Source organism: Aquarana catesbeiana, linkage group LG08, assembly GCF_042186555.1.
Source record: "Aquarana catesbeiana isolate 2022-GZ linkage group LG08, ASM4218655v1, whole genome shotgun sequence".
NCBI lineage: Eukaryota > Metazoa > Chordata > Amphibia > Anura > Ranidae > Aquarana > Aquarana catesbeiana.
The window spans coordinates 281,231,624-281,256,569 of NC_133331.1; the positions used below are offsets into that span (position 1 = coordinate 281,231,624).

Sequence of the window (24,946 nt, forward strand, 5' to 3'; positions counted from 1 at the left end):
GTTGATGAACGGTCATTCAAAAACGAACTGAAAAGCGCTAAATGAAAAACGCGAAAAGAAAAGCGTGAATCAACACTCACCAAACTTCTACTAACACTAAATTTAGCAGAAGGAGCCCAAAGGGTTGTGCTAAAGAGCTGAAAAACCACGTAGTACATCTAGGACGCCACTACGTTCGTAATTGTTGGCCAACATTTGTGTGCCTGTGTGTATGCAAGACAAGTTTGAGTACCCTTCGGACAAAATTTCATGGTTTTGTTGGCGGAAAGTCCGATCGTGTGTACGAGGCATAAGGCTGAATTCACAATGACTTGCGGTAAAGTGCAGGGAAAATGGATGTACATTTCCATCAATTTTACGTGCGTTTTAAGGGCCATTTCACACTATCTGTGGTGGCAAACTTTTTACCACGTGGTAAAATGTCTGTCACCACAGGGACACACAGGAAACAATTGCGTCCCATTTACACTGCAGTGCATTCTAGTGCCACACTAAAATGTAGATATGCTGTATTTTATCATGGGGCAGCAGTTCAAATCGCAGTACAACTTTAGGCAGTGCAACGCATCGCCGACATTGCAGTGAATGAATTGTATGTTTTGTACACAAACCAAAACAAAAAAGGGACGTTCAGTGTGCTAAATTGCACACCACACTGCCCCCTAGCCAGCCGCCAACACAGCAGCCAGAGCGCTGAGTCGTTCCGGGTTCTCTGTGTTTTCACGGCTTACAGGTGTGAATTTGCACTTTAATTTCTTGATTTGCATTGATGCGCATTTTGACGTGCCTTGATGCGCGTTTCAGCTCGTGTTAAAATGCTAGGCGTTTTAGACCTATTCATTTTTGGAGAGTGTTTTGGAGTGTTTCTTGTGTAGCGCACCCGATGTAGGAGCCGCTGGTGAAAAGGGATCCCCCCATCCTGCACAACCAGGCACGTTAAATTTCCTCAGGCTCCCAGAGTCAGGAAACAGTCCAATACTTGGTTTTGTATTTTTCCTTTGTCCTTGCATTGACCTGCATTTTACATCTGTGCTAAGACACAGATTAACGCTCTAATGCACATTAACTCTAATTCCAGAGAAGAGTCCCAGATTCTCCTTGTTCAGTCACTACAACAATCTCTTCTTCTCCCCCCTCCTCTATCAGTAGACAGTAATGGGGAGACAGTATGTGCCCAGTGGGGGAGTCAGGAGACATCAGCCTCTATTAGACTCCGGCTCTCCTCCTCACATCATGTCATTGTGTGTTACCAGCCAAGAGATGTGACCAGAAGGATCAGAAAACCAGAGGATCAGCAGAGCTGGGGGTTACCACACACACACACACTCTCTCTGGGGTCTCTCGTACATCTCAGTACAGGGGGCTTCACTCTCATCTTTTATTCACAGACCTCGGAGACACCAGAGACACTCAGACAGAGGTCAAAGCTGAGGAGGAGGAAGAAGGACATGTATGGATTAAAGAGGAGGAAGTTCCTATAGAGATCAGCACAGGTGAGTAACTCTAAGCACAGGAGAGATACATAGCTTGTCCCAATACATGTTCTGTACAATTCTCCTGCTTTAAGTGATTGTAACATCTCGTTTAAAAAATAAAATAAAAAAAATAACATGTTTTACTTGCCTCCTGTGCAGTTAGTTTTGCACAGAGCAGCCTGGATCCTCCTCTTAAAAGAAATCGAGAAAAGAGGGCGCACCAGCCTTGTGCATTATCCTTTGATAGATTTATTTAAAAAACATTTTTTGAAAATTACTCACAAGCATGTGACAGAAACCGGCAATATAAAAGATGGCAATCGGCCCGATAGGTATTGAAAGAGAGGACATAAAAACCACTACTGGCTGACGCGTTTCGAAGGGATACCTTCTTCCTCAGAGGCTCTGAGGACTCCTGGAGGGCAGCAAGGCCTGAGACGTTATCCACCCTGAACTTTATATCACCTGATCAACACACTTGTGTGCAAGAGTATTTGTTCGCTGGATCTTCCCCTTCTCTGGTCCCTCTTCACTGCTCCTGGCCTCTCCCTCCTGTCAAATGCCCCCCACAGCAAGCAGCTTGCTATGGGGGCACCTGAACCCAGCCATAGCTCTCTGTGTAAATTAAGACAAGGAGCCCCGACCCAGCCCCACCCCCTCTCTCTTCTGATTGGCTAACTGACTTTGATTGACAGACGTGGGAGCCAATGGCGCATTTGCTGTGTCTCGGCCAATTAGGAGGAGAGTCCCGGATGGCTAAAACACTTATGGACATCGCTGGAGAGAGATGGGGCTCGGGTAAGTATTAAGGGGTGCTGGGGAGGCTGCTGCACACAGGTTTTTTATCTTAGCGCATAGAATGCATTAAAGGGGTTGTAAACCCTCATGGTTTTTCACCTTAATGCATTCTATTCATTAAAGTGAAAAACCTTTTGTGCTGCAGTACCCCCCCAGACCCTCCCTTTTTATTAACTGAGCCCGATAGTTCAAGTGACAGGGATGAGCAGAGCAGCTCCAGCCGCTGTCTCGGGTCCTCCTGTGTTGGCTCCCGCTGCTGTCAATCAAATTCAGTGACACAGGATCACTTTTAAGACAAAAAAAAAACCTTCTGCCTTTACAACTCCTTTAATCAACAGTACCTACATCCCAAATTTGTTATAAAACAAACAATACAGTCAGTGTAAAGGGACTTTTTATGGTACTCCATAGGTTATAGACTAAGATATTCTGTTAAAAGTATTGCTTCTTGCACATCCTTCTCAAAGATATATATTAAAACCTATAAAATATCCATCATCGCATAATTGATACATCCATATCAAAATAAATTTCCCCCAAAAAGGTCTTGCTCAAGGGACAGCTACAAACACTTATTTTAAGTTAAACAGAGACATACTTGCCCATTACATGTCTGTTTAAACCACAAAGTATCAAGGCAGGGCTTGTTCAGGCTTGACATGTTTCACAGAACATATGTCCACTTCTTCAGGAGGTAAGTGCAGGCGATATTCTACAACAACATAACACAATGTTCTAATCTATACTAAAGGTCTCCAAACTTTCTAAACAAAGGGTCAATTTACTGTCCTTCAGGCTTTAGGGTGGGCAGGGCGGTGGCCAGTGGGAGTACAAAATGTCTCAGCATCACTAAGCATAAACTATGCCCCATTTTTGGTTATAATGGGAAAAAGAAGGCCCCATTGTTTGTATCAATGGGAAGAATAGTGCCATTGATGGTGTCCCGTCATTAGTGTTAGTTGATGAAATAGTGGTCCGAGGGCCAGATAAAGGCAAGCAAGGCACCACATTTGACCCTCAGGCCGCAGTTTGGAGACCACTGATCTATACAGTATCATTTTCGAAGTATAGTACATATTATTAATAATACAATTTTACATGTTGTACCAATACAACTTACTTGTATGCCGGGTAAAATCCTCAGCTTTGTCCAACCAGCAGGGGCCAACCCACGCCAATGTGTTCAAAACCACAAGAGCATAAGGGAAGCCACTCTCCATCCTACAACAATATCAAAAGCCGTCCCAGTGGGTATTGTGTTCCTTAAGTTTTTTTATATGACCATCCGCAATCTATAACAATCTCCTACAGTGCGCCTTATTCATTAATTCTATGCATTTATTTTATATATATATATATATATATATATATATATATATATATATATATATATATATATATATATATATATATATATATATATACACATACACATACACACACACACACACACACACACACACACTTTACTTTAACTACCTAAACCTAAAAAGTGAGACGGAAAGACCATCACAGGTCACTGTTATGTGAAAAACCACACACCCCCAGGTGTCCCCATGTTTGTCCAGTATAAAAAAAATCCCATAAATGTATACCGATCAGCCATAACTTCACTGACAGGTTAAAGCGGTAGTAAACTTTGTAAAAAATTACTGACAGCCATCATGTGTTACTAAACCCAGGACCCTGCATGCACTATGTCTGGTCTCCCACAGCACACAGAACATGGAAATGCAATTATTTTAGTAAATATGAACTGCTAAATACTTTTTCTCATCAGCAGTATATAGCAGTCTTGTGACTTCTATCAGTGTCCAGCCAAACACTGGGTTAAGCTTGTAGGAGGACTTTTCATTCTGCTCTGACTGTCCTATGAGGCTGCAGGATCCCTGACTCTGTCTAGACATTTCTGATTGTGCTGATCACACGGACCCTCCCAAAAAAAACAAAAAACCCTTTCTAGCAATATACACCAAATGTGCAGAGTGCCCCCATGGCTCTGTTCTATCAGCAGATGGATTGGGGACTGTGGAATAAGGGGAGGATCAGAGTACACAGGAGCAAACAGCACTTTTACACAATATGGAGCATTAACCCCTTAGGTTCCACAGTGAGTATAACAAGCATGCTTTAATACATATACAGACTGATTTTAATGCTTGGGGATTATTTAACCTTTAATGTGTTGAAAGCAGAAAAAATGGGCACCGCAGTCTGTTGTGTATGGGGATGTGTAGCCCATGCTGGCCCATGTCTACGGCCAAAAGCACCTACAATGGGCAGGTGAGCATCAGAACTGGATCACGAAGCAATAGAATTTGTTTGAGGTGTTAACTTGGCCTCCAAATTCTCCAGATCTCAATCCAATAGCGCAATTGTGGGATGTGCTGGAAAAACAAGTCCGATCCATGAAGGTCTCACCTCACAACTGACAGGACTTAAAGTGGTTGTAAACCCTTTTACTACTGGGTTCACACTAGAACATGCAGCGGCTCACAGCAGGAGTCCGGTGTTTTCTGATTTCAGCCCCTAATTTTAAGCTGAATTCAGACCTGAAACGGACCAAAAATGAACAGGACCCCTGTGTAATTTGCACCGGAGCCTTGCGGAGATGTGTGAACCGGCTTCATGGAGAGACGGTCACAACCTCCTGCTATGCAAATTGGATGCAGGGGAAACCTGCATCCAATTTGCATGGGTGTGAACCCAGCCTCATAGAACTTGTGGTTCCACGACAGCTTGATGGCCGCAGATTGCCTACCCCTGGTCTATAGTACCATTCAGAGTCCCTTTACAGTGATTTTCTTGCTTGTATGTAAAGAACGGTTGTCACTCTGCCTTGGATGGACATAGTGACAGAATCTTTTAACAGCTCCGTGTATTTTTCTTACAGGGGCACCAAGTCATGAACATATAGTAGAGGGATGTGTCAGTCCTTTATATTTCTCAGATTCTGAAGACGAAGACTATAAAATCCCACAAGATGATCAAGTAGGTGCTTCACCTGAATGTGAACTTACTTGCTAAAATAAGTACCTGATTTAACAATCAAGGATCTTTTTTATTTTGTTTTTTTTTTTTTTTAATTGCCTGAACATAATAAATAATAACACACTCCATTTATTCTGCTTTTTTTTATTGTAGTATTTATATAGGTGCAAATCAGCTTAAACATTGAGCAGTTACTTAACCCATTTGTGCCAGCACCTCCTGGCCCTTTAAAGGGTTTCAAGTGCCGGGAGGCGGGGTTTATGATCACGTGACTGCTGTGATTGGCTGTCAAAGCGGTCACATGATCGGAAAGCTCTCGATCGTAAGAAGTGATCAGGAACTTTCCGTTAGCCCCCGGTAACTGCCAGGAGCGTGAAGGGCGCACTGCCTCGGCACAGCTGTCTGCTAATTGGTGCCCAAATATGTGGCCTCTCTGCACCAATGCCTACCTGCTTAGGGGTTAACCACTTGACTTTCAGAAGGTTTTACCCCCTTCATGACCAGGGCATTTGTTGCTATGCAAGTGTAATGTGTGCTGCTTTTACTCTCTGAACTCTGAGTTGATGAGTAAAAACAGATCACTGTCTGTGTATAGAGTTCTGTGCGTTTGTAAATGCAGAACTCTGTGCTGTGATTGGCCACAACTGATCAGCAGATTTCAGTCAAAATCATTAGCTCAAATCTGCTGACAAACCCGAGCTCCAATCACATCACAGGTCAGCAGGGGGCGCATACCAAACCAGGAAGTACATTGTGATATACGTGTACGTTGCGATGCCTGGCTATGCTGCCCGCTCACAGCCCGCTGCCTACTGTGAGCAGACGGCAAGCAAATAAAGCAAACTATTCCCCTCTTTTACTAAAAATCACATCAACATACAGGTCTGCATGATATGAAATCATCTTACATTCTGTAATAAAGTGATATTAAAAACTTATTTCATGATCATACAATACTGGTCACAGGCATAGTCTTGGACATCTCGATTATTTGTTGCTACCTTCAGGTGAATGACAAACGCACCTGAAAAGATCCCATATAACCCCTCCCACTGACAGTTACCCTCAGTTCTTTGCTAGTGTCCTTAATGTGATGGATGCTGTTGTTTCCGGCACGGGTTCAGTTTTGCTCATGGCCTACATTTCCTTAGCTGAACTGACTTGCAAGGAGGACAATGCTTTTTTATGGGCAGAGGACACAGCTATGGGGGAAGGCAGAGGACACTACAGTGGAGGGGGGGGTGTAGTTGAGGGGGGCAGAGGACATTGCTTTGGGGGAACACAGGACACTAGAGTGGGGAGTGATGTGAAGGGGACAGAGGACACTGCTATGGGGAGTGATGTGAAGGTGGGCAGGGTACACTACTGTATGGGGGTGCCAAGGGGCAGATGACACTACTGCGGGGGGGCCAGAGGACACTGCTATGGGGGGGTCAATGGGACACTGCAGTAGGGGGTGATGTGAAAGGGGCAGAGGACGGACACTACTGTATAGGGGCGCAAAGGGGTAGATGACACTACTATGGGGGAGGCGGAGGGTTAGAGGACACTACAGTGGGGGGTGATGTGAAGGGGGGCAGGGGACACTACAGTGGGGGGTGAAAGGGGCAGAGGACACTCCTATGGGGGGGCAGAGGACACTACAGTACAGTGATGTGAAGGGGGGCAGGGGACACTACTGGGGAGTAGTAATGTGAATGGGGGGGGGTACAGGACACTACTGTGACACACTATGGGGGTTATTTACGAAAGGCAAATCCACTTTGCATTGAAAGTGCAGTCGCTCTAAATCTAAGGGGTAGATCTGAACTGAGTGGAAGCTCTGCTGATTTTATCATCCAATCATGTGCAAGCTAAAATGCTGTTTTTTATTTTCCTTGCATGTCCCCCTCGGATTTACAGCAACTTTACTTCCAAGTGCACTTGCAGTGCAAAGTGGATTTTCCTTTAGTAAATAACCCCCTATGTGTTCTTCATGCCGTGTTTTTATTGGAGGCTTGATAGTCGGTGGGCCTTTCATCATCAAGCATTTGTTTTACAGATTTGTAAGGCTGTCGCGTGGTCCTTTATTCACACTTTTTTGCTAAGTTTTACCAGGAGGATGTTCAAGCCTCTCCTGATCCCAGCTCCCCCTGTAAGGTACTTCAAGCAGCTGTCTGGTTAGGGGCCTGTTGGCAGTTTCTTTGCTGTGCTGCCCACCCCTCTTTTTTGTATTGCTTTTGGAGATCCCAGTCATCTAACAATATAACCGTGTCCTGTACTGTATGATCAAAAAAAAAAAAGATCTTTGACATTCATTTTTTGGAGCACAGGACACAAGCCTCCCCCCTCAGGTCCTGTTTGTCCATATTGCTTACTACATAACTGAGGATAACTGTCAGTGGGAGGGGTTATATAGGGGTACTTACATTTGTGTTTGCCAGTGTTCAATCACCTGAAGATAGCAACTTATAACCCAGTCATCTAGGGATTCCTTTATCCTGTACTGTACTCCAAGAACAGATTTTACAGGTAAGTCAAAAATCTTTTTTTGGGGGGGGCAAATTCTAATGCTGAGATCAATACTTACAACATATGCAGCTTCTTCTTTTATTAGACCTTTTCCCCACAATCACCTGGTCTCCTCAGCATCGTCCCCCTTTCCAGATTCAGGGTGGCTTCTTTCCCTGGCAGGGATCTATGGAGCTGCCCTTACGTATGCACTAACGGCCAACACTAGAGCCTACATATAATATAATGTTTCCTGTTGTTGAGATGATCAGAAATGGAAAGTCATGTTTATAGCTTCTGTTGTACTGTCACCACATCTGACCATGTATGCAGTTCTTGTGCTATTTCTTTTCATTTCTTTTTCTTCCTGCACAAACAAAACATTCACCTTGAGCTTTGTGTCATTTTGTGTTATTCAGAATGAAAATATGGTTAAAGCTGAAGTTAAAGAGGAAGCAGAAGAGTCGTATATGATGGGTGATGATGTGTGTAAGGAGGAGGAAATCCATCCAGAGATCAGCACAGGTAAGGAATAAACAGTAAATCCAGAGAAGAGTCCCGGATTCTCCTTATTCATGCCATGAATCCTTCCTTTTTTTGAGAAGGTAAAAAAAAGAAAATGATTTCCATCTGTTAGAACAACATAGGTTGGACTTGATGGACTTGTGTCTTTTTTCAACCTCACCTACTATGTATGTAGAATTGTGTGGCCATAACTGAGCAGATGAGAATCGGCTAAATAAAGTAAGTATCTGTCTGTCCCTGGGCTGACACCTGTATCCTTGGTCACCTTATTCCAAATCTGTGGAGTACAGCTCCCTGGAGCAAGTTATTTGTAGATGAGACGTGTGGCAGAATGAGGTTTTTGGGCTAGTTCACACCAGAATGCGGTGCAGGAAACTTGGATTCTGTGCACGTTTTCCACACTGCGTTCAAAACGCACTGCACTTGCGATCAGTAGTGGGTATCGGTGCATTGCTAACACCCCAATGCAGGTTGTAAATGCACAGATCGCATGCTACAGAAGTTGTGTAAAGTAGTGCTTGCTGCGATCCGGCACGATTTAAGCCCATTCAAATGTATGGGGTGAAATTGCATAGCACCCGGATCACATATGAATTGCACAGGAATGCACAGCGCGTTCCTGTACGATTCATGGTGTGAACTGGCCCTGAGGCTGCCTTTTTGGAATCCGCTTTATTTTCACATTAGAGTAGCAAGTCATACTTGGTTTGTGTACGTGTGTGTGTTAAAAACATGCTACATCACATTAAGGACCATAGAGGAGACCTCTAGTCTTACCACTCGTGTTCTTATTGGGGGAGCTTGTAATGTCTTGCATATTAATCTGGTACTGTAAAGACTTGCTCTAAGTTTATGCTTTTTGGAATGTACCTTTATACAGATGATAGACCTCTTTGTTCCCCATATGGTACATCTGTATTTCTCGGAGGTAGAGGTCACATATGTGACTTGTATGGAATAATTGCTTTGTTCACTGGAGCGCCAGGCAGTAGAGGGGACAGGAGCGGCTGGCTGAGGCTATCAGCGGCACACTGAGAGGCTAAGCCAGCTGCTGGTCAGGCATCTGGGTGGAACCCGACATTATTGTCAGGGTCCCTTTAGAGCCTGGACCCCTCGGCTGATAGCGATCTATTGCCCGCTGTTGGTCTGAATCTGAGTCAGAGTGCAGAACTAAGTGCACTCTTGTGACCTACATGGGATGTATAGCCAAAAGAGCTTTGGCCATACTACTTTAAAATTAGCAAAATACACAGCTAAGCCCATTGAACATGAATCTGAAGAGAGCCAGAGGGGGTGGCATGTCCTACATCTGTCTCATCACCCTTTCTGGGTTTAGAAGCCTTGTTAAGACAGAACTCATTGTAAAGTGGACTTGGATTATCATAAGAGAGGAGGCTGTGTGGTTTTACAATTCATCCAGGTTAGCTCGGTTTCTCTGTTATCGGTGTATTCCCTTAGGTGATCTACAGGGATAAGCTGCCAGCGCAATAAATTTGTGATACCAAATTTGCAATAAACGTGCAAAGAAAATGTGCAGCGAATAAAGATTTTAAATGGTATTAATCATCAAACAGTACAATAATCATATAAAAACTAAACAAAAACAAGTGATCTATGATCTGTTAATAGACCTATCAAATCCCAATATATTCAATATAAAATCTACAAAACCAAAGTGTATTGATCCAATCTTGAAAGTTGTGTTTACCAGTGTGCAATAAAACAAATCAGTGTACCCGAACCAGAAACCCAAACTCCGGATTCTTACCAGATCCTATTGCCCATTACTGTTATAAATGGTCAATCAGCACATGAGAGGTTAATGTCTCCCACTAATCACCATATCTCCTCCACAAACCACATGGGAAGTGTACCGCCACTATGTCTCTCAAAAGCAAAGAATAAGGGGTGATCCCATAGCGTGATACAGTATAAATGATTTAATTTGAAAAAATAAAGTGCGCACTCACAGAATAATCAAGCTCCAAGACCTGTCCCAAACCGTAGGGTTTCTCTAGGCAGGCAGAGCAGATTTGGCCCACTTTATTATCAGTTCTGCCTCTAGATAAGGAGCAGAAGACAACACTTTTTTATTTTTTAAATTCCTTTATTTTTCGAAGAAAGCTACAGTCAACAGCCAAAGTATGCATTGATAACCAACATCACAGTCAAATAGCACAGAAAGGGTCGCATAAGCAGAGTTATAGAACAACATGCCCAGCGCTGCACAGTATAGGTGGTCAGAAAGAACTAATACGGTTGTGAAGATAGTGGTCAGTGCATCACGCTGGGGAACCCAACAACCAATTATATGAAAGACCCAGGACATATATATTTGAATGCATAAAAAATGTATGTTAAGATACAATAAAGTGGAGTAACTTAGATTAGAACCTCTTTACATAATGAGAGACAATGCTTCGCTATGGCCTGCCTAGCCCAGTAGTGGGATGTTGTAAAAGGGGAAATATATGCAGAGATACACACCATATCTAAACAACATAGCCCATCACTGAGTCAGAAAGGTGGAGGGAAAGCAGCCAGAGGGGAAAAGGATTAGGGTATAAAATGACCCCGGAGCAAGAAAGAAACGGCATAAGGGGGGAGGGAGAAGTATTGCAGAGAGGGCCTCTTGCCCAGGGAATGGAGGTAAATCCAGGAGGTCAGTTTGATTGTGCCAAGGCAACACTTCTAAACCCAGAAAGGGTAACGAGACAGATGTAGGACATGTCACCCCTTCATGCTCAATTAGCTTGGTGTGCATGATGGCGCCTTTTTCATAGGCCCCAACCTACGCGTTTCATCACAGCTGACATCGTCAGGGGGACAGGCTATTCCCTCTCCTTAGAAATCTTTTTTCAAAACCAGAGATTGACTCCAAGCACATTCATTGTGACAGAATAAATTAATAAGGTCTAAAGTACCTCCATTGTGACAGATTCACTTTTTAGTCTCAATAATACAGCGCTTGCAAATCAAGTTAAGTGCATATATGAAACAGTACAAACAGAAAAGGCATAAACAAAATCAAGTATTTCCAGAAATCTTTATATAAAGTGCTTGGTGCTCCAAATTCCATACTAAAGTGCTTCACATAAACATGCTGTGTAGTGTGCCACACTCCCCTCTCATATTCCCACTCACCAGAGAAAATTGACCCTCAGCTTTTCAGTCTGGGGGGTGAAACACGCTTATAATTGGTGATGGGAGTGCTAGGTCTCTTGGCATCCTCAATAGGGTCTCCAAAATGTTAATCTTGGGGCGACTGGGATATCCACTGAACTCAATAAAACAGAATGGTACTCACAATGAAGTACTGTAAAAACTATTTGTGCAATAATATAAATCCACTTACAGAATTCCAGGTAAAAAACGGGCATAAAACAATCATGAGGCTCTTCCGGGTTTGCCGCGGCTTGGCATGCGTCCCACGGAGGGCAGAAACTGACGTTGGTTGCGTAACCGGAAATTACGTCAACGCGTTTTGCCCCTGCTCCAGGGCATCATCAAAGACCTATTTTTATCCTGTAAGTGAATTTGTTATTGCCCAAATAAATAAAAAGCTAAAAACAGGTCCTTGATGATGCCCTGGAGGAGGGGCAAAATGCGTTGACGTAATTTCCGGTTACGCAACCAACGTCAGTTTCCGCCCTGCAATCCTATGCATTAAGGTGAAAAAACACCTGACAATTTACCCGTTTTAATTACCTGAACCTTCAAACTTGTCCCACGGGGAGGCACTGTCTCTCTGCTAGGGGGTTCTCGGCTGTTGATTGGATAGATTGATAGCAGCGCAGCCATTGGCTCCCGCTGCTGTCAATCAAAGCCAATGACACGGCCGCTGGGGGGGCAGGGTCGAGTCCTGCATTCGGCGTCTATGGACGCCAAATGCTGGATGCGGGAGCGTGCCCGCAAGGTAGAGAGCCGCCGAGGGACCCCAGAAGACCAGGTTCGGGACCACTCTGTGCAAAACGAGCTGCACAGTGGAGGGAAGTATATGTTTGTTATTTTTAGAAAAAAAAATTACCTTTAGTATCACTTTAAGAACTTTTGTATGGAATTTGGAGCACATTATATGAAGATTTCTGGAAAGACTTTAGATTTTGTTTGTTTTTTCTGTTTGCACGGTTTCATATATGCACTTAATTTGATTTGCAAGCACTGTATAAGTGAGTCTACATTTGTGAGGTGATTTGGCACTTGGTGGACAGCAGCTGCAGCATTTTGCACAAACTGAAACATAGCACGAGTGTTTATATGTTTTTTAAGGTTCACTTTTTAGCCAGGTAGCTACATCCCCCCCATACCATATGATTTTGAAGTGTGTCTGTAGAAATTTGTGCCTGTTCAGCTCAGATGCTGATGTTGGATGAGAAGACCCTCTGGGAAAGCTTTCCACAATACTTTGGAGTGCTTCTGTTGGGATTTGTGCCAATTCAGTTAAAAGATCATTGATTAGGTCAGGTACTGATGAGACCTGTTCTACTGTTGGTGTTATAATTCATACCAAAGGGGTTCTCTAGGGTTAAGGTCAGGGCTCTGTGTGTTGCAACTTGTGTTCCTTTTACAAAAAAAAAAGCATCAAATCACATATTTATATGGAGTTGGTTTTGTACACATGACACAGTCATGCTGGAACCGAAAAGCGTCTTTCCCCAAACTGCTGCAACAAGGTTGTTAGCGCACAATTGTTTGCTGTAGTAATAACAGTACCCTTCACTGGAAAGGCCTTAACTTAATACTCCAGAGAAGTGTTCACATTAAGAAAAGGGGGTCCCCAAAATATCATTGGAATGATATATTTGGATTTTTGCATGTATGACCTTATATACTAAGTTGGAGGCTTTGTAAACAAGTGCTGGCCTTTTTTTCCTACATGCTTATCAAGACATCACCATGTGCCCTGCACTCTCCAGGAAGGCATTTAAAGTGATTGTAAAGGCAGAAGGTGCATTCTATGCATTAAGATAAAAAGCCTTCTGTTTGCAGCAGCCCCCCTAATACTTACCTGAGCCCCACCTAGATCCAGTGATGTTGTGGGATTGTCTTGGCTGCCCAGGACTCCCCACCTCATTGGCTGAGACAGCAGTGTAGTGCCATTGGCTCCCACTGCTGTCAATCAATGTCAGTCAGCCAATGAGGAGAGAAAGGGGGCGGGGCCGGGCCACAGCTCTGTGTCTTGATGGACACAGGGAGCTATGGCTGGTTTCGGGTGCCCTCAACATGAGGGAGGGGCCAGGAGCACTGAAGAGGGACCCAAGATGAGGAGGATTCAGACTGCTCTGTGCAAATCCAGTACACAGTGCAGGGGTCACTGTGACTCCCAACTGGGCACGGTGTACAGCATGGGTAAGGTATGTCCCCAGCAAAACAATAAGCTTGTTGATGTGCTGGTAACATATATCTTATACATGCAGCAGAATTCAGGACCACTCATTGCTAGAGGAGGGAAAGGTCTAATGGTGGTGCTTAACTGGGCAAAAGATTTCAGAATAAATAGTATGCATAGAGAAAAACAAAAAACACATGGGGTGCGGAGTAAGAACAGGGAAGAGGGGGGGTGCTCAACCTGGAATTAGGCTTAATATATTTTATTTCTGTCTCTTTCATACAGCAGCCATTAGGGGTGGAGCCTTTTCCTGTTCGGAGTGCGGAGAATGTTTTTTGCAGAGAACCAAACTTCTCTCCCACCAGAGGACTCACAACAGCGAGAAGCCATATTCATGCTCTGAATGCGGGAAACTGTTTTCTCTGAAACAGCAGCTGACAAGACACCAGAAAACTCACTCGACCAAGCAGCCATTTGTATGCCAGGAATGTGGGAAATCTTTTTCTGAAAAATGGATACTGACCCAGCATCAGAGCATTCACACAGGGGTGAAGCCGTACTCGTGTACGGAGTGCGGAAAATGTTTCTCTTTTAGTTCATCTCTTATTAAGCACAAGAGAGTCCACACAGGGGAGAAGCCATATTCGTGTCTAGAGTGTGGGAGAAGCTTTTCCCACAAGCAGCATCTTATTGGACATCAGATGACCCACACAGGGGAGAAGCCGTATTCATGTTCCGAGTGTGGGAAGTGTTTTTCCAATAGGCAAAACCTTATCGGACATCAGATGACTCACACAGGGGAGAGGCCGTTCTCTTGTTCAGAGTGCGGGAAAAGTTTTACCCATAAGTCGGCTCTCACCACGCACGAAAAAGTTCACACTGGGGCAAAGCCGTATTCCTGCTCTGAATGTGGCAAATGTTTTGCTTTTAATTCTTCTCTTTTTAAGCACAAGAAAATTCACAGCGGGGAGAAGCCTTTTTCCTGTTCTGAGTGCGGCAGACAGTTTCCTCACAGGCCAAACCTTATCGCGCATCAGATGACCCACGCGGCTGAAAAGCCATACTCCTGTTTGGAATGTGGGAAGCGTTTTTCCCATAAATCAACTCTCACCAGTCATGAAAACGTTCACAAGGGGGTCCAGCATTATTCGTGTTCGGAGTGCGGGAGGTGTTTTTCACACAAGTCATCCCTTGACGCGCATGAAAAGGTTCACTCAGGGGAGAAGCCGTATCCGTGCTCGGAATGCGGTAAAAGTTTTTCCCTTAAGTCAACCCTTTTGACACATAAGAAAGTTCACACGGGAGAGAAGCCGTATTCATGCGCGGAATGTGGGAGATGTTTTTCCATTAAATCAAATCTTATCAGACACGAGAAAGTCCACACAGGGGAGAAGCCATATGTATGTTCGGAGTGTGGGGAAGGCTTTTCAAAGAAGTCCTCCTTTTATACCCATCTTGGGTCCCATAAGAGATAAGAGCTTCCGGTGGCAGTAAATAGAAAACTAAGTTTGGAGAGGTGCACATCGATGTCTTGTATTCAAAGTGGAAAAGTCCAGATGTTATTAAAAAAAATTAAATATGTTTTTTTTTTTTTATTGGTTTTGAATGCTTTCTTTCAAATGAATCACCAACTTTAAAAAAAAAACTTGTGGCACAAAAAGTATAGACGCCAGACACAGGCAGGCCAGAAGCATCTTTAGAAGAAAGCTAGCAATGACTGCTAAATGACAAGGTCGTAGAATGTGGTGATGGATATCAGGAATTAGCAGCAGGGATGGCCAGATCTGCATGACTACACTTAGGAAACTGAAACCAAAGCATATATATAGTAAAGTGAGTTTATTAATGGTAAACAAAAGACATCCAAAAACCAGCAAAGAGAAAGATATAAGCGACAATTAACCAAATGACAAAATAACTGACCACCTAACTATAAGCCCGGGTTCACACCTATGCGAATTAGATGTGCGTTTCCCCGCATCTAATTCGCATAGTAGGAGAATGTGACTGGCTCCCTATGGAGCCAGTTCACATATCTCCAGGGCGGCTGTGGAGCGCACTGCACAAAAACGCTGTGCATCTTTGGCTCCGTTTCAGGGCCGAATTCAGGCATAGAATCGGCCCTGATTCGTCCCTGAAACTGGGAACAGGGACGCACAGCGCTCCTGTGCGATCCGCAGCCCGGTATAGTGTGAACCCGGGCTAATACAATATGAGGAACAAATGTCACAGGGAATACCATAGATACAAGGAAAGGGGGAACCAGGACTGGGATCATGAACGAGGGGAGCAGATATAAGGCAGCAGGGTACAGCATGCAGGGCAAGATCAGGAGCAGGATAAATGGCAAACAGCATCTGACTTAGCACAGCAAAGCAAAACACTGACATGAAGTTTATTAGCAGAGAAAAGACTAAATACCTTCCCAGCATCAGCTGGAAACTGATTACTAGAAGCTTCTGGGAGACAGGACAGCAGGTTCATGGCAGCAGGGTACAGCGTATAGAACAGGAACTGGATAAATGGCAACTGTATCTGGCAGCAGCAACAAAACAAAATACAGGAGGCACTGAAAGGGAGGGCCTAAATACCCTTCCAGTAGCTAGCATCAGGTGAAAACTTATTACTGGGATCTGCAGCCTGCTGGAAAACACCCGCTGATTGACTTCGGAACTACAACTTTCTGCACTGGGAAGCACAGTGCCACCAGAAGGTAATCCAAGTCCTGACATCTACCTTTCAGGCTAACATACTCAATCTCACTACAAATCTCATACACACAAGTTCGCTGTCTATTCTTGGAACACTTCCATCAGGTGGGTCCCAGCAAATTGTATCCATGCCTGCCAGATTAAGGAAGAGTTGTCCAGAGGCCATGCAAAACCTAAACACTGTATTCTGATCCATTCATGCAACCTCTAATCTCCAAAGGTGGTAGAAACAGGCTTAGTTAGAGAAAATGTTACTTCTTCTTCCAGCCCACCCCACTATGGCTACCCATGACAAAACATGAAAAATGTACTAAAAAAGCACAGTTTTTCCTGATAACCTGAAATCGGAGTGCCCAGAGTCCCTCCTTGCATCAGGGTCCCGGTTATCAGTGTGGCAGGAAGCAGGATGAGGGGGTGAGCACTGAAGGAGGAAGTTCTGTTTTCCTTAGATTACTGGAGCAAGCGCATGGTTTGTGTCAACACTGGTGGTTGTTTGCTGGGACCTTCCTGCATCTAACCACATTTTTTAATCCAGATGTGGTACAGAATAATACAATTGGTGTGTAGCCTTAGTCATAGTCATGGCTACTAGGAATCTTCTCAACAAGGAAGCACTTGGAAACACTAGGAATCTCCACTAGAAAACAATGAGGGGGCACTGGGAATCTTTTTTTTACTAGGAAGCACTTGGGAACACTAGGAATCTTTCTCCACAGGGAAGCACTTGGAAACACTAAGGGTGGCCATATATGGATCAAAATTCAGCCAGTTCAACAGGGACTGGACACATTTCGATCCATATATGGGCAGGCTGGTTGGGAACAAGTCAGTCTATCACACAACTTGTGTGCAACCATTCTGTCGTGTTTTTATAAATTATCGGTGCCACTGGCTATAGCACCCCTTTCCCCTGTGCTCACACGCAAAGGCAAGCGGTGATCGCACCACACGTGAGGTATTGCCGCAAACATCAGAAGGAGAGCAATCATTTTAGTGCCAGAGATTGTGTTTACCTCTAAACTAATAACCTGTAAATGCTTTTAAAATGTCGCCTATAGGCAATTTTAAGTACCATAGTTCTGAATGGTAAACAAAAGACGCCATTTAACAGGCATGTGCAAACCTTAAATCTTGACATGCTCGGTATCTATTTACTTGATGTAACATTATCATATTTTACCAAAAAATTGGGCATTATATTTTATTTTGTGTGCACTAAACTTCATTTAAGCGTATTTTTTTTCCTGAAAATTTGGGTTCAATAAATGACTGTGCAAATACAGTGAAATATAAGACATTGCAACCACCACTATTTTATTCTCCAGGGCTTCTGCTTTCAGAAAATGTATATTGTCTAAAGGTTGTAAATAATTTTCTAGCAAAAAAAAAAATTGTAATTTTAACATGTATGTGAAAAATTAAGATAAGTCGTTAAATCAATGGTGAAATGACTTAATAGAACCATTATCTTTTATACATTAACCACCTCCCGCCCGCCGATCTCGGTATGAAGCTAATGACAAGGCTCTTTACCCATGTGATCAGCTGTGTCCAATCAAGTTAAATGGCGGCTATCGGCTTTCCTGTCTTCACACTGACAGCGTGTGGGGAGAGGAGAGCCGATCAATGGAATTTCTTCACAGGGGAGATCTGCACAGATAATTAAGGCACGGATCATCAGTGCAGCCCCAACAGTGCCCAGAACTGATGCCATTCACCGCTGCCTTTCAGTGCCCATCAGTTCCGCCAATCAGTGCCCATCAGCGATGCCAGTCCGTGTCCTTCAGTGCTACATATCAGTGTCCATCAGTGCTTGCTCATCAGTTCCGCCAATCAGTGCTTCCAGTCTGTGTCCTTCAGTGCTACATATCAGTGTCCATCAGTGCTTGCTCATCAGTTCCGCCAATCAGTGCTTCCAGTCTGTGTCCTTCAGTGCTACATATCAGTGTCCATCAGTGCTTGCTCATCAGTGCCGTCAATTAGCACCGCCCATCAGCTCCACCTATCTGGACATATTAGTCTATTGTATTTACTCAAATGGGAACATCTCTTTTTTTTTTTTTTTAACTTTTTTAATTTTCTTAATAAACAACCACATAGACAATACAGACGTACAACAGCACAGCCATCACCTGGCTATTAACAGGAAGGGGACCCACGCAGGGGTCATAAGGTGTCATTACATTATCAAAAAAACATTTGAATATCTACGGCTACCGTAATGTCTCAACATCAGTAGGCTGTCATGGCTCTTGCTCCAGGGGTGGACTGACAATGAGCTATCTCCCCTGAATTATCATGCTATCCCGGACTGGTCTATTAGGATGGCAAGGAGAGCCATCATATATCAGAGAGGTCACCTGATCTGTTGCAACAGTAGAGGGTTCCGCTAACCACTTACTCCAGACTCTGTCATGTTTTTTCGGACAGCCTCTATGTATATAGGTGTCCCTGTAAAGGGGTATCACATTGTTAACAAATGTTTTCCATAGACCTATAGAGGGAGGAGTCTTTCGCTTCCAGCATAGGACAATGGATTTATTAATATTTTTAATATAAAATATTTTTGTATAATTTTAAGCCAGCTCAGGCTTGCTGCTTTGTCCAAAGCAGCTCTGTCTCCTTTCTATCATGGCTCCTCTCCTCCCACGTCCGCCCTGTGGCTCCCGCTCTTCCGCTGTATGCATTCCACGGCCTCCCAGCTGCTTTCTGTTTCCCATAGAGACTGGTCAATCTTCAGTTGTTTCGTCAGATGAGGCAACCCATCAGAATTTGATCTCACATGTTTTCTAATCTGACAGAACACTGCTGCTTTAAAAAAAATCAACATCAAAACAGTCTGACAGATTTCAAAATACTGTATTTCACTATAAAAGCTGTTTACTGTTAAAAAAATAAGTGTGAAGTGCAAGACTCTGGTGGGTGTAACAAGATGTCTACTTGCCGCCTTCTCACTGTATCCTTACTGTGGGTGAGTGGGGTGTAGCAAGATGGCGGCGACGGAACGTCACTTCCATTACAAATTCTGACGGGTCACCTAATCTGACGAAACACCGCCCAGCCTCACATCTGTCCCTTCTTTCTCCACGCAAGCGCAAGATTCAAGACCATAGCCGCAAAACGCTTCTTTTATCTTTGCGCATGAGTATCTCCATAGCAACCCTGTGAAACATAAGCTGTAGACAGCTTGGGGGTTCTAGTATGCCTTATAAGAAAGACCCCGCCCCCTGGGCTTCTCCACGCAGAACGACTGCTAGAAAACATAGCTAAACTTTTCCCTCTTCTGAAGCGAGGCGGACATTTTCTTGTAGTGCAAAGAACAATTTATGAAATGAAAATAAACAAAGATATATTTTTTTTTTAATTTAACATTATATATTATTGTTTTTATTAATATTAAGTTCTCTGTCAAATGCCAGATGTTAATCGTTTTATAATAAAGTATTGTTGGTTTAGCAGCCATTTTATTGTAGCTGCAAAAGAAGGGAGATGTTGATATTGATAACTTCCTGGTGTGTCAAACTGTGTGGCTGCTAATGAGGTGGTAATAAAAGAAAGAGAAGGGGATCCCAGCCAGAGGTGGGACAAGGTGAACTGGTGTCCAGGGCAAAGATGTCAGTCCGCACCCTCCCCCCCAGGTGGAATAGTGGGTGGGATAAAAACAGCATGTTTAGCACCAAGCTAAAACGTATGCAGTGGTTGTGACATTCCACCATGAATGAGTGTCTAGAAGTAACCCCTGATGTCTCTTTTTTGGTACAGAGAAAGGGACTGAGGACAGAGATCCTCAGTTCTTTTCTCTGCACCCTCAGCTGCACTGGAGATGTATGAAAAGGAATCTGTTAGAGCCTTCCTGTTCATTTACAAACTGAATCATATTAAAAAATACACAGCTTACTATGCCTCAGTGATGAATGAACACAGAAGCGATTGGTACTGGTCGCTAACTGTATTCATTCAGGAAGGGGCTGGTAAGCATGACATGTTCACTGGCCCCAGGCTCTCGATCCTGACATCGATCTCCGGCTTCTGCAGCAGGGAGGATGGGCAGCTGGCCAGCAGCTCTGCGGGGAGGGGGTGCTGGGAAATGATGGGCAGGGCAGTGCACAGGAGGTGAGAGCAGTGGGGGATCTATTTGCAGAGTTAAAGTGATATTAAAAGGCAGTTTTTTCTTTTTTTTTTTAATTAATAAACATGCTATACTTACCTGCTCTGTGTAGTGGTTTTGCACAGAACAGCCCCGATCCTCCTCTTCTCGGCTCCCTCGCCAGCGCTCCCGGCCCCTTCCTCCTGTCGAGTTCACCACAGCAAGGAGCTTGCTATGGGGACTCCCAAGCTGATGCTACGTGTGACCATTCATACATGAACTGCAGCTCAACCCCACCCCAATTTCTCCTCATTGGTTCACTGGTTTTGACTGACAGTAGTGGAAACCAATGGCTCCTGCTGCTATCTCATGCACATCGCTGGATCGAATTGAGGCTTAGGTAAGCAATGGAGGGGGCTGCTGCACACAGAGGGTTTTCTACCCTTGTGCATAGAATGCATGAAGGTAAAAAACCTTGAGCCTTTACAACTGGTTTAAATCCCCCTGTGGCTCCCCTGTAGCACCCAAAGGTGGTGGGAGAGGAGAAGCTGGCAGCTGCAAGGGAGCCCCACTGTTTTACGGTGCTGTGAAAAGGAAGGGGGTGTAAGACATAGACTCAGTTGTAAGCAATGGTGTTGATCCAGTGCTCTGGACAAGGTGGCATCTGGAGGGTCCAAAGAGGAGGCAGGAAAGGTGCTGTGCAGCAAGCTCCCAGTGCGTTCACTCCACATAATAAAGTTGTGCCCCCCCCCTCCCCCCGTTGTCCAGGCCCTGCATGCAATAACTCTAGTGGGGCTCCTGGCAATTAGCTGTGGGAGGCAGCCCTGGTGAAAGCAATGGGAGGGTGCCGACTCCCACAACTAAATGCAGCCGCTCGCATGTCATCGCTCATGGAGCGATCATCTGCAAGTGATCGCCCCTGGATGCAGACAGCTTGACAGGTGATCAGGCCCATTCACAGGTGTGACTGTGGCCCAATTTTTAATGAAACACCTAAACTCAAAGAATACTTTACATAAAGGCTTCTTACTCTAGAATAAGATTATCTGTGTCCATCATGCATTTCTAAACCAGGCCTCCCTTCTGTACTTCCCTTCATCCCCCCCCCCCCTTTTCCTGTTCCTCCTTTGTCCCTACTTTACTCCCTCTTCTTCTCCTTTTTTTACTTTCTTTTCTCTAATCTCAAATTACCCTTCTGTACTCTTTTCTCAAGATCTGAAATGGCAAGCAACATGCTGAAATTTGAAATGTCTTTATTTCATATTGACAAGGTTGCAGTATCCTCATGTAACAAAATTGCAGAAAATTTTTGTCCAACATGCTAACCAGTCACATAACTGAATATCGTACACATGCCAACTGCACTGCCTGTATTTACCGCATAGGCATGGCCATGTGAAAGCGGCCCTCAAACGTTAAAGGGATTGCAAACATTGAAATATGAAAAAACACTCAATTAAGAGCACTACGTTTTACTTTTGTCCGCTGCCTCGCTCCTCTGCTATCAGCATGAATCACTTCTGACACCAAGAGAAAAATGGTGACAGGGGAGAGAACTCCAGCTGATTGACAGCCTCAGGTCTGTTCCTGTGAGCTGTGTGAAGGAAGATGTGTCCCTTCCCTCCAATCAGCTCTCATCACTGACTTCTGCAGAGAGTAACTTCAGCTCTCTGCCCCCACTTTTTCTGAACTCTCGGACAAGCTTTAGGATTCAGCACTTTGAACGGCTGTAAAGAAGAGAAGACTGCAGATGGACAGGTGCAATTTGTGTGGGAGGATTTGTTTAATCTCTGTGGATCACCTGAGGCCAGTCACTTTACTGGGTATATGTAAGGGGGGCCGGTGGCGAGACCTGCATTGTGTAAATTGACACAGATGCAGGGCTCGGGAGTGAAATTCTCCGATGTGGACACTCAAGGGCAAGGATCAGGGCCACTGTGTGCAAAACAAACTGCACAGTGGAGGTATTACCTGTTTAAAATTTTTTTAAATTTAAAAAAAAAAAAAATGAAGCTTTACAATCCCTTTAATTGTCAATTTTTAATCTGGCACTCTTGCTGTGATCTTGTAATCCCCTGAACAGAATTAAACTGGGAGAGGAAGGGGCAGGCACTCTGGTGTAGCCAATACATATGAGCTGAAAAGCAACATTCTGATAGGAGGAGAGAGCAGAACCTAACTCCGATGTCACCAACCTGACTGATGTCTAGTAGGGGGGTGTGTGTAAAATATATATATATATATATATATATATATATATACACATATATACTCAAGATGGACATAAGTACAATTACTGGATAGACATAAATCTATTTACAGATAAAACAGCTTATATTTACAATTTGTATGTATTTTCTGTAATTAAATCATGTATTGAGCTGTTTGTTAGTAGTTCAACTTTAAGATTTTGGTTTTGTTTTTAGAAAAACATTTCCCATGTTCAGAAAATTAATATTACCCACTAAGAGTTCTCTGGTGTAACAAAATATATCCTTATGGCTTCTTGACTGCAGGATTTCACAAAACATAAGATTTTCTTCCCGGGTAAAACATTTTCCATATTCGGACACTGAACCTATATGAATTCTCCTGGTATTTGGTTCTTTAGGAAATAACATAATTTTTATGTGGGAAATTCATCTCTCATGGTCACAGCATGAAAGCAGCCCCCCCCCCCCCAACCCATATGAAGTTTTTTCATGAGTGGCAAGAGATGATTTTAAAAAAATCTTATCCACTCTGAACATGGATCTCCTCCATATGAACCTTCTTGTGTTTGATAAGATTTGACTTCTGTGAAAAGCATTTTCCGCACTTCAGACAGGAAAATGGCTTCTCCCCTGAGTGGGTCCGCTGGTGATTCGCAAGAGTCGATTTTTCAGCAAAACATTTCCCACAGTCGGGGCATGCAAAAGGCTTTTCCCCTGTGTGAGTTTTCTGGTGGGAAATTAGGTTGTCCTTCCGTGTAAAACATCGGCCGCATTCAGAGCAGGAAAACGGCTTCTGCCCTAAATGGGTTCTTAGATGATTGGCAAGAGTGGAACGTTCGGCGAAACATTTTCCACATTCAGTACATGAAAATGGCTTCTCACCCGTGTGTGTCCTCTGATGTGAAATAAGATGGTCTCGCCGGATAAAGCTTTTGCCACATTCAGTACAGGAGAAGGGCTTCTCTTGTGAGTGAGTCCTTTCATGGTTGGCCAGAGTTGACCTTTCAGCAAAACATTTCCCACATAAGGAACATGAATATGGCTTCTCCCCGGGGTGAGTTCTCTGATGTGAAAGAAGGTGGTCCTTTAGAGTTGACCTTTCAGAAAAACATTTCCCACATTCAGAACAGGAAAAAGTCTTAGAGTGTCTCTTCTGATGAAACAGAAGGTTGCCTTTCTGGGAAAAACACTTCCCACATTCAGAACAGGAATATGGTTTTACCCCTGTGTGGGTTCTTTGATGTGCAATAAGGTTGTCCTTCCTGGCAAAGCATCGCCCACATTCAGAACATGAATATGGCTTTTCCCCCAAGTGAGTTCGCTGGTGATTGGTAAGGGTCGATCTTTCTGCAAAACACTTCCCACATTTAGAACACGAATAAGGTTTCTCCCCTGTGTGAGTCCTCATGTGTGAAATAAGGTGACCTCTCCGGATAAATCCTTTCCCGCAGTGGGGGCAGGAAAAGGGCTTCTCTTCTAAGTGAATTCTCTGATGGTTGGCCAGAGTGGACCTTTCCGCAAAGCATTTCCCGCATTGAAGACAAGAATATGGCTTCTCGCCAGTGTGAGTCCTCTGATGTGAGATGAGGTGTTCCCTTCGGATAAACTGCCTACCACAGACAGAACAGGAATATGGCTTCTCCCCCGAGTGACTTCTCTGATGTTTAGCAAGAGCTGTGGCTTCCACAAAACACTTTCCACATTCGGAACAAGAGAAAGGCCTCTCCACTTTATGAGTCTTTTGATGAAAAATTAGATTTCCTCTCAAGGAAAAACACTTCCCACAGTCCAAACAGGAAAAAGGCTTCACTCCTGTGTGGGTTCTCTGATGTACAGTAAGTTTGGTTCGAGATGTAAAACCTCTCCCGCATTCTAAGCACGAGAATGGCCTTTCTCCGGTATGAACTTTTTCGTGAGTAATGAGATTTGACCTCTGTGAAAAACATTTTCCACATACTAAACATGAAAATGGCTTCTCTCCTGAGTGTATCCTCTGATGATTGGCCAGGGTAGCCCTTTCGGCAAAACATCTCCCACATTTGGAACAAGGAAAAGGCTTTTCCCCTGTGTGAGTCCGCTGATGTACAGTCAGATGGGCCCTCCATTTGAAACATTTGCCACATTCCGAACAAGAAAATGGCTTCTCGACGAAATGAGTCCTGTAGTGTCTAATGAACTGTTGTTTTTGAGGAAAACATTTCCCACATTTGACACATGAATATGGTTTTTCCAATCCCTGAGCTTGCTGGTGGGAGGAAGGTTCTTCTCTGTGGGCCAAAAATTCTCCAGACTCATAACATGGGGACAATTCATCCATTCGCTGAGGT

The 24,946-nt window shown here is 44.0% G+C and overlaps 2 protein-coding genes across 2 annotated transcripts in view; one reads left to right on the forward strand and one right to left on the reverse strand.

The window, feature by feature from the left end:
- LOC141106755 (uncharacterized) overlaps positions 1-15,201 on the forward strand; it is a 69,346-nt gene extending 54,145 nt beyond the window's left edge. The window contains 4 exon segments of the mRNA XM_073597682.1: positions 1,389-1,493; positions 5,167-5,264; positions 8,174-8,279; positions 13,894-15,201. Of these exon segments, the coding sequence (XP_073453783.1) occupies positions 1,389-1,493; positions 5,167-5,264; positions 8,174-8,279; positions 13,894-15,083 (1,499 nt within the window). The 3' untranslated portion in view covers positions 15,084-15,201.
- A 2,406-nt stretch (positions 15,202-17,607) lies between these two features.
- Positions 17,608-24,946, reverse strand: part of LOC141104566 (uncharacterized) — a 38,351-nt gene continuing 31,012 nt past the window's right edge. Inside the window, exon 9 of the mRNA XM_073594173.1 lies at positions 17,608-24,842. Within this exon, the coding sequence (XP_073450274.1) occupies positions 23,140-24,842 (1,703 nt within the window). The 3' untranslated portion in view covers positions 17,608-23,139. The remainder of the gene's footprint in view (positions 24,843-24,946) is intronic.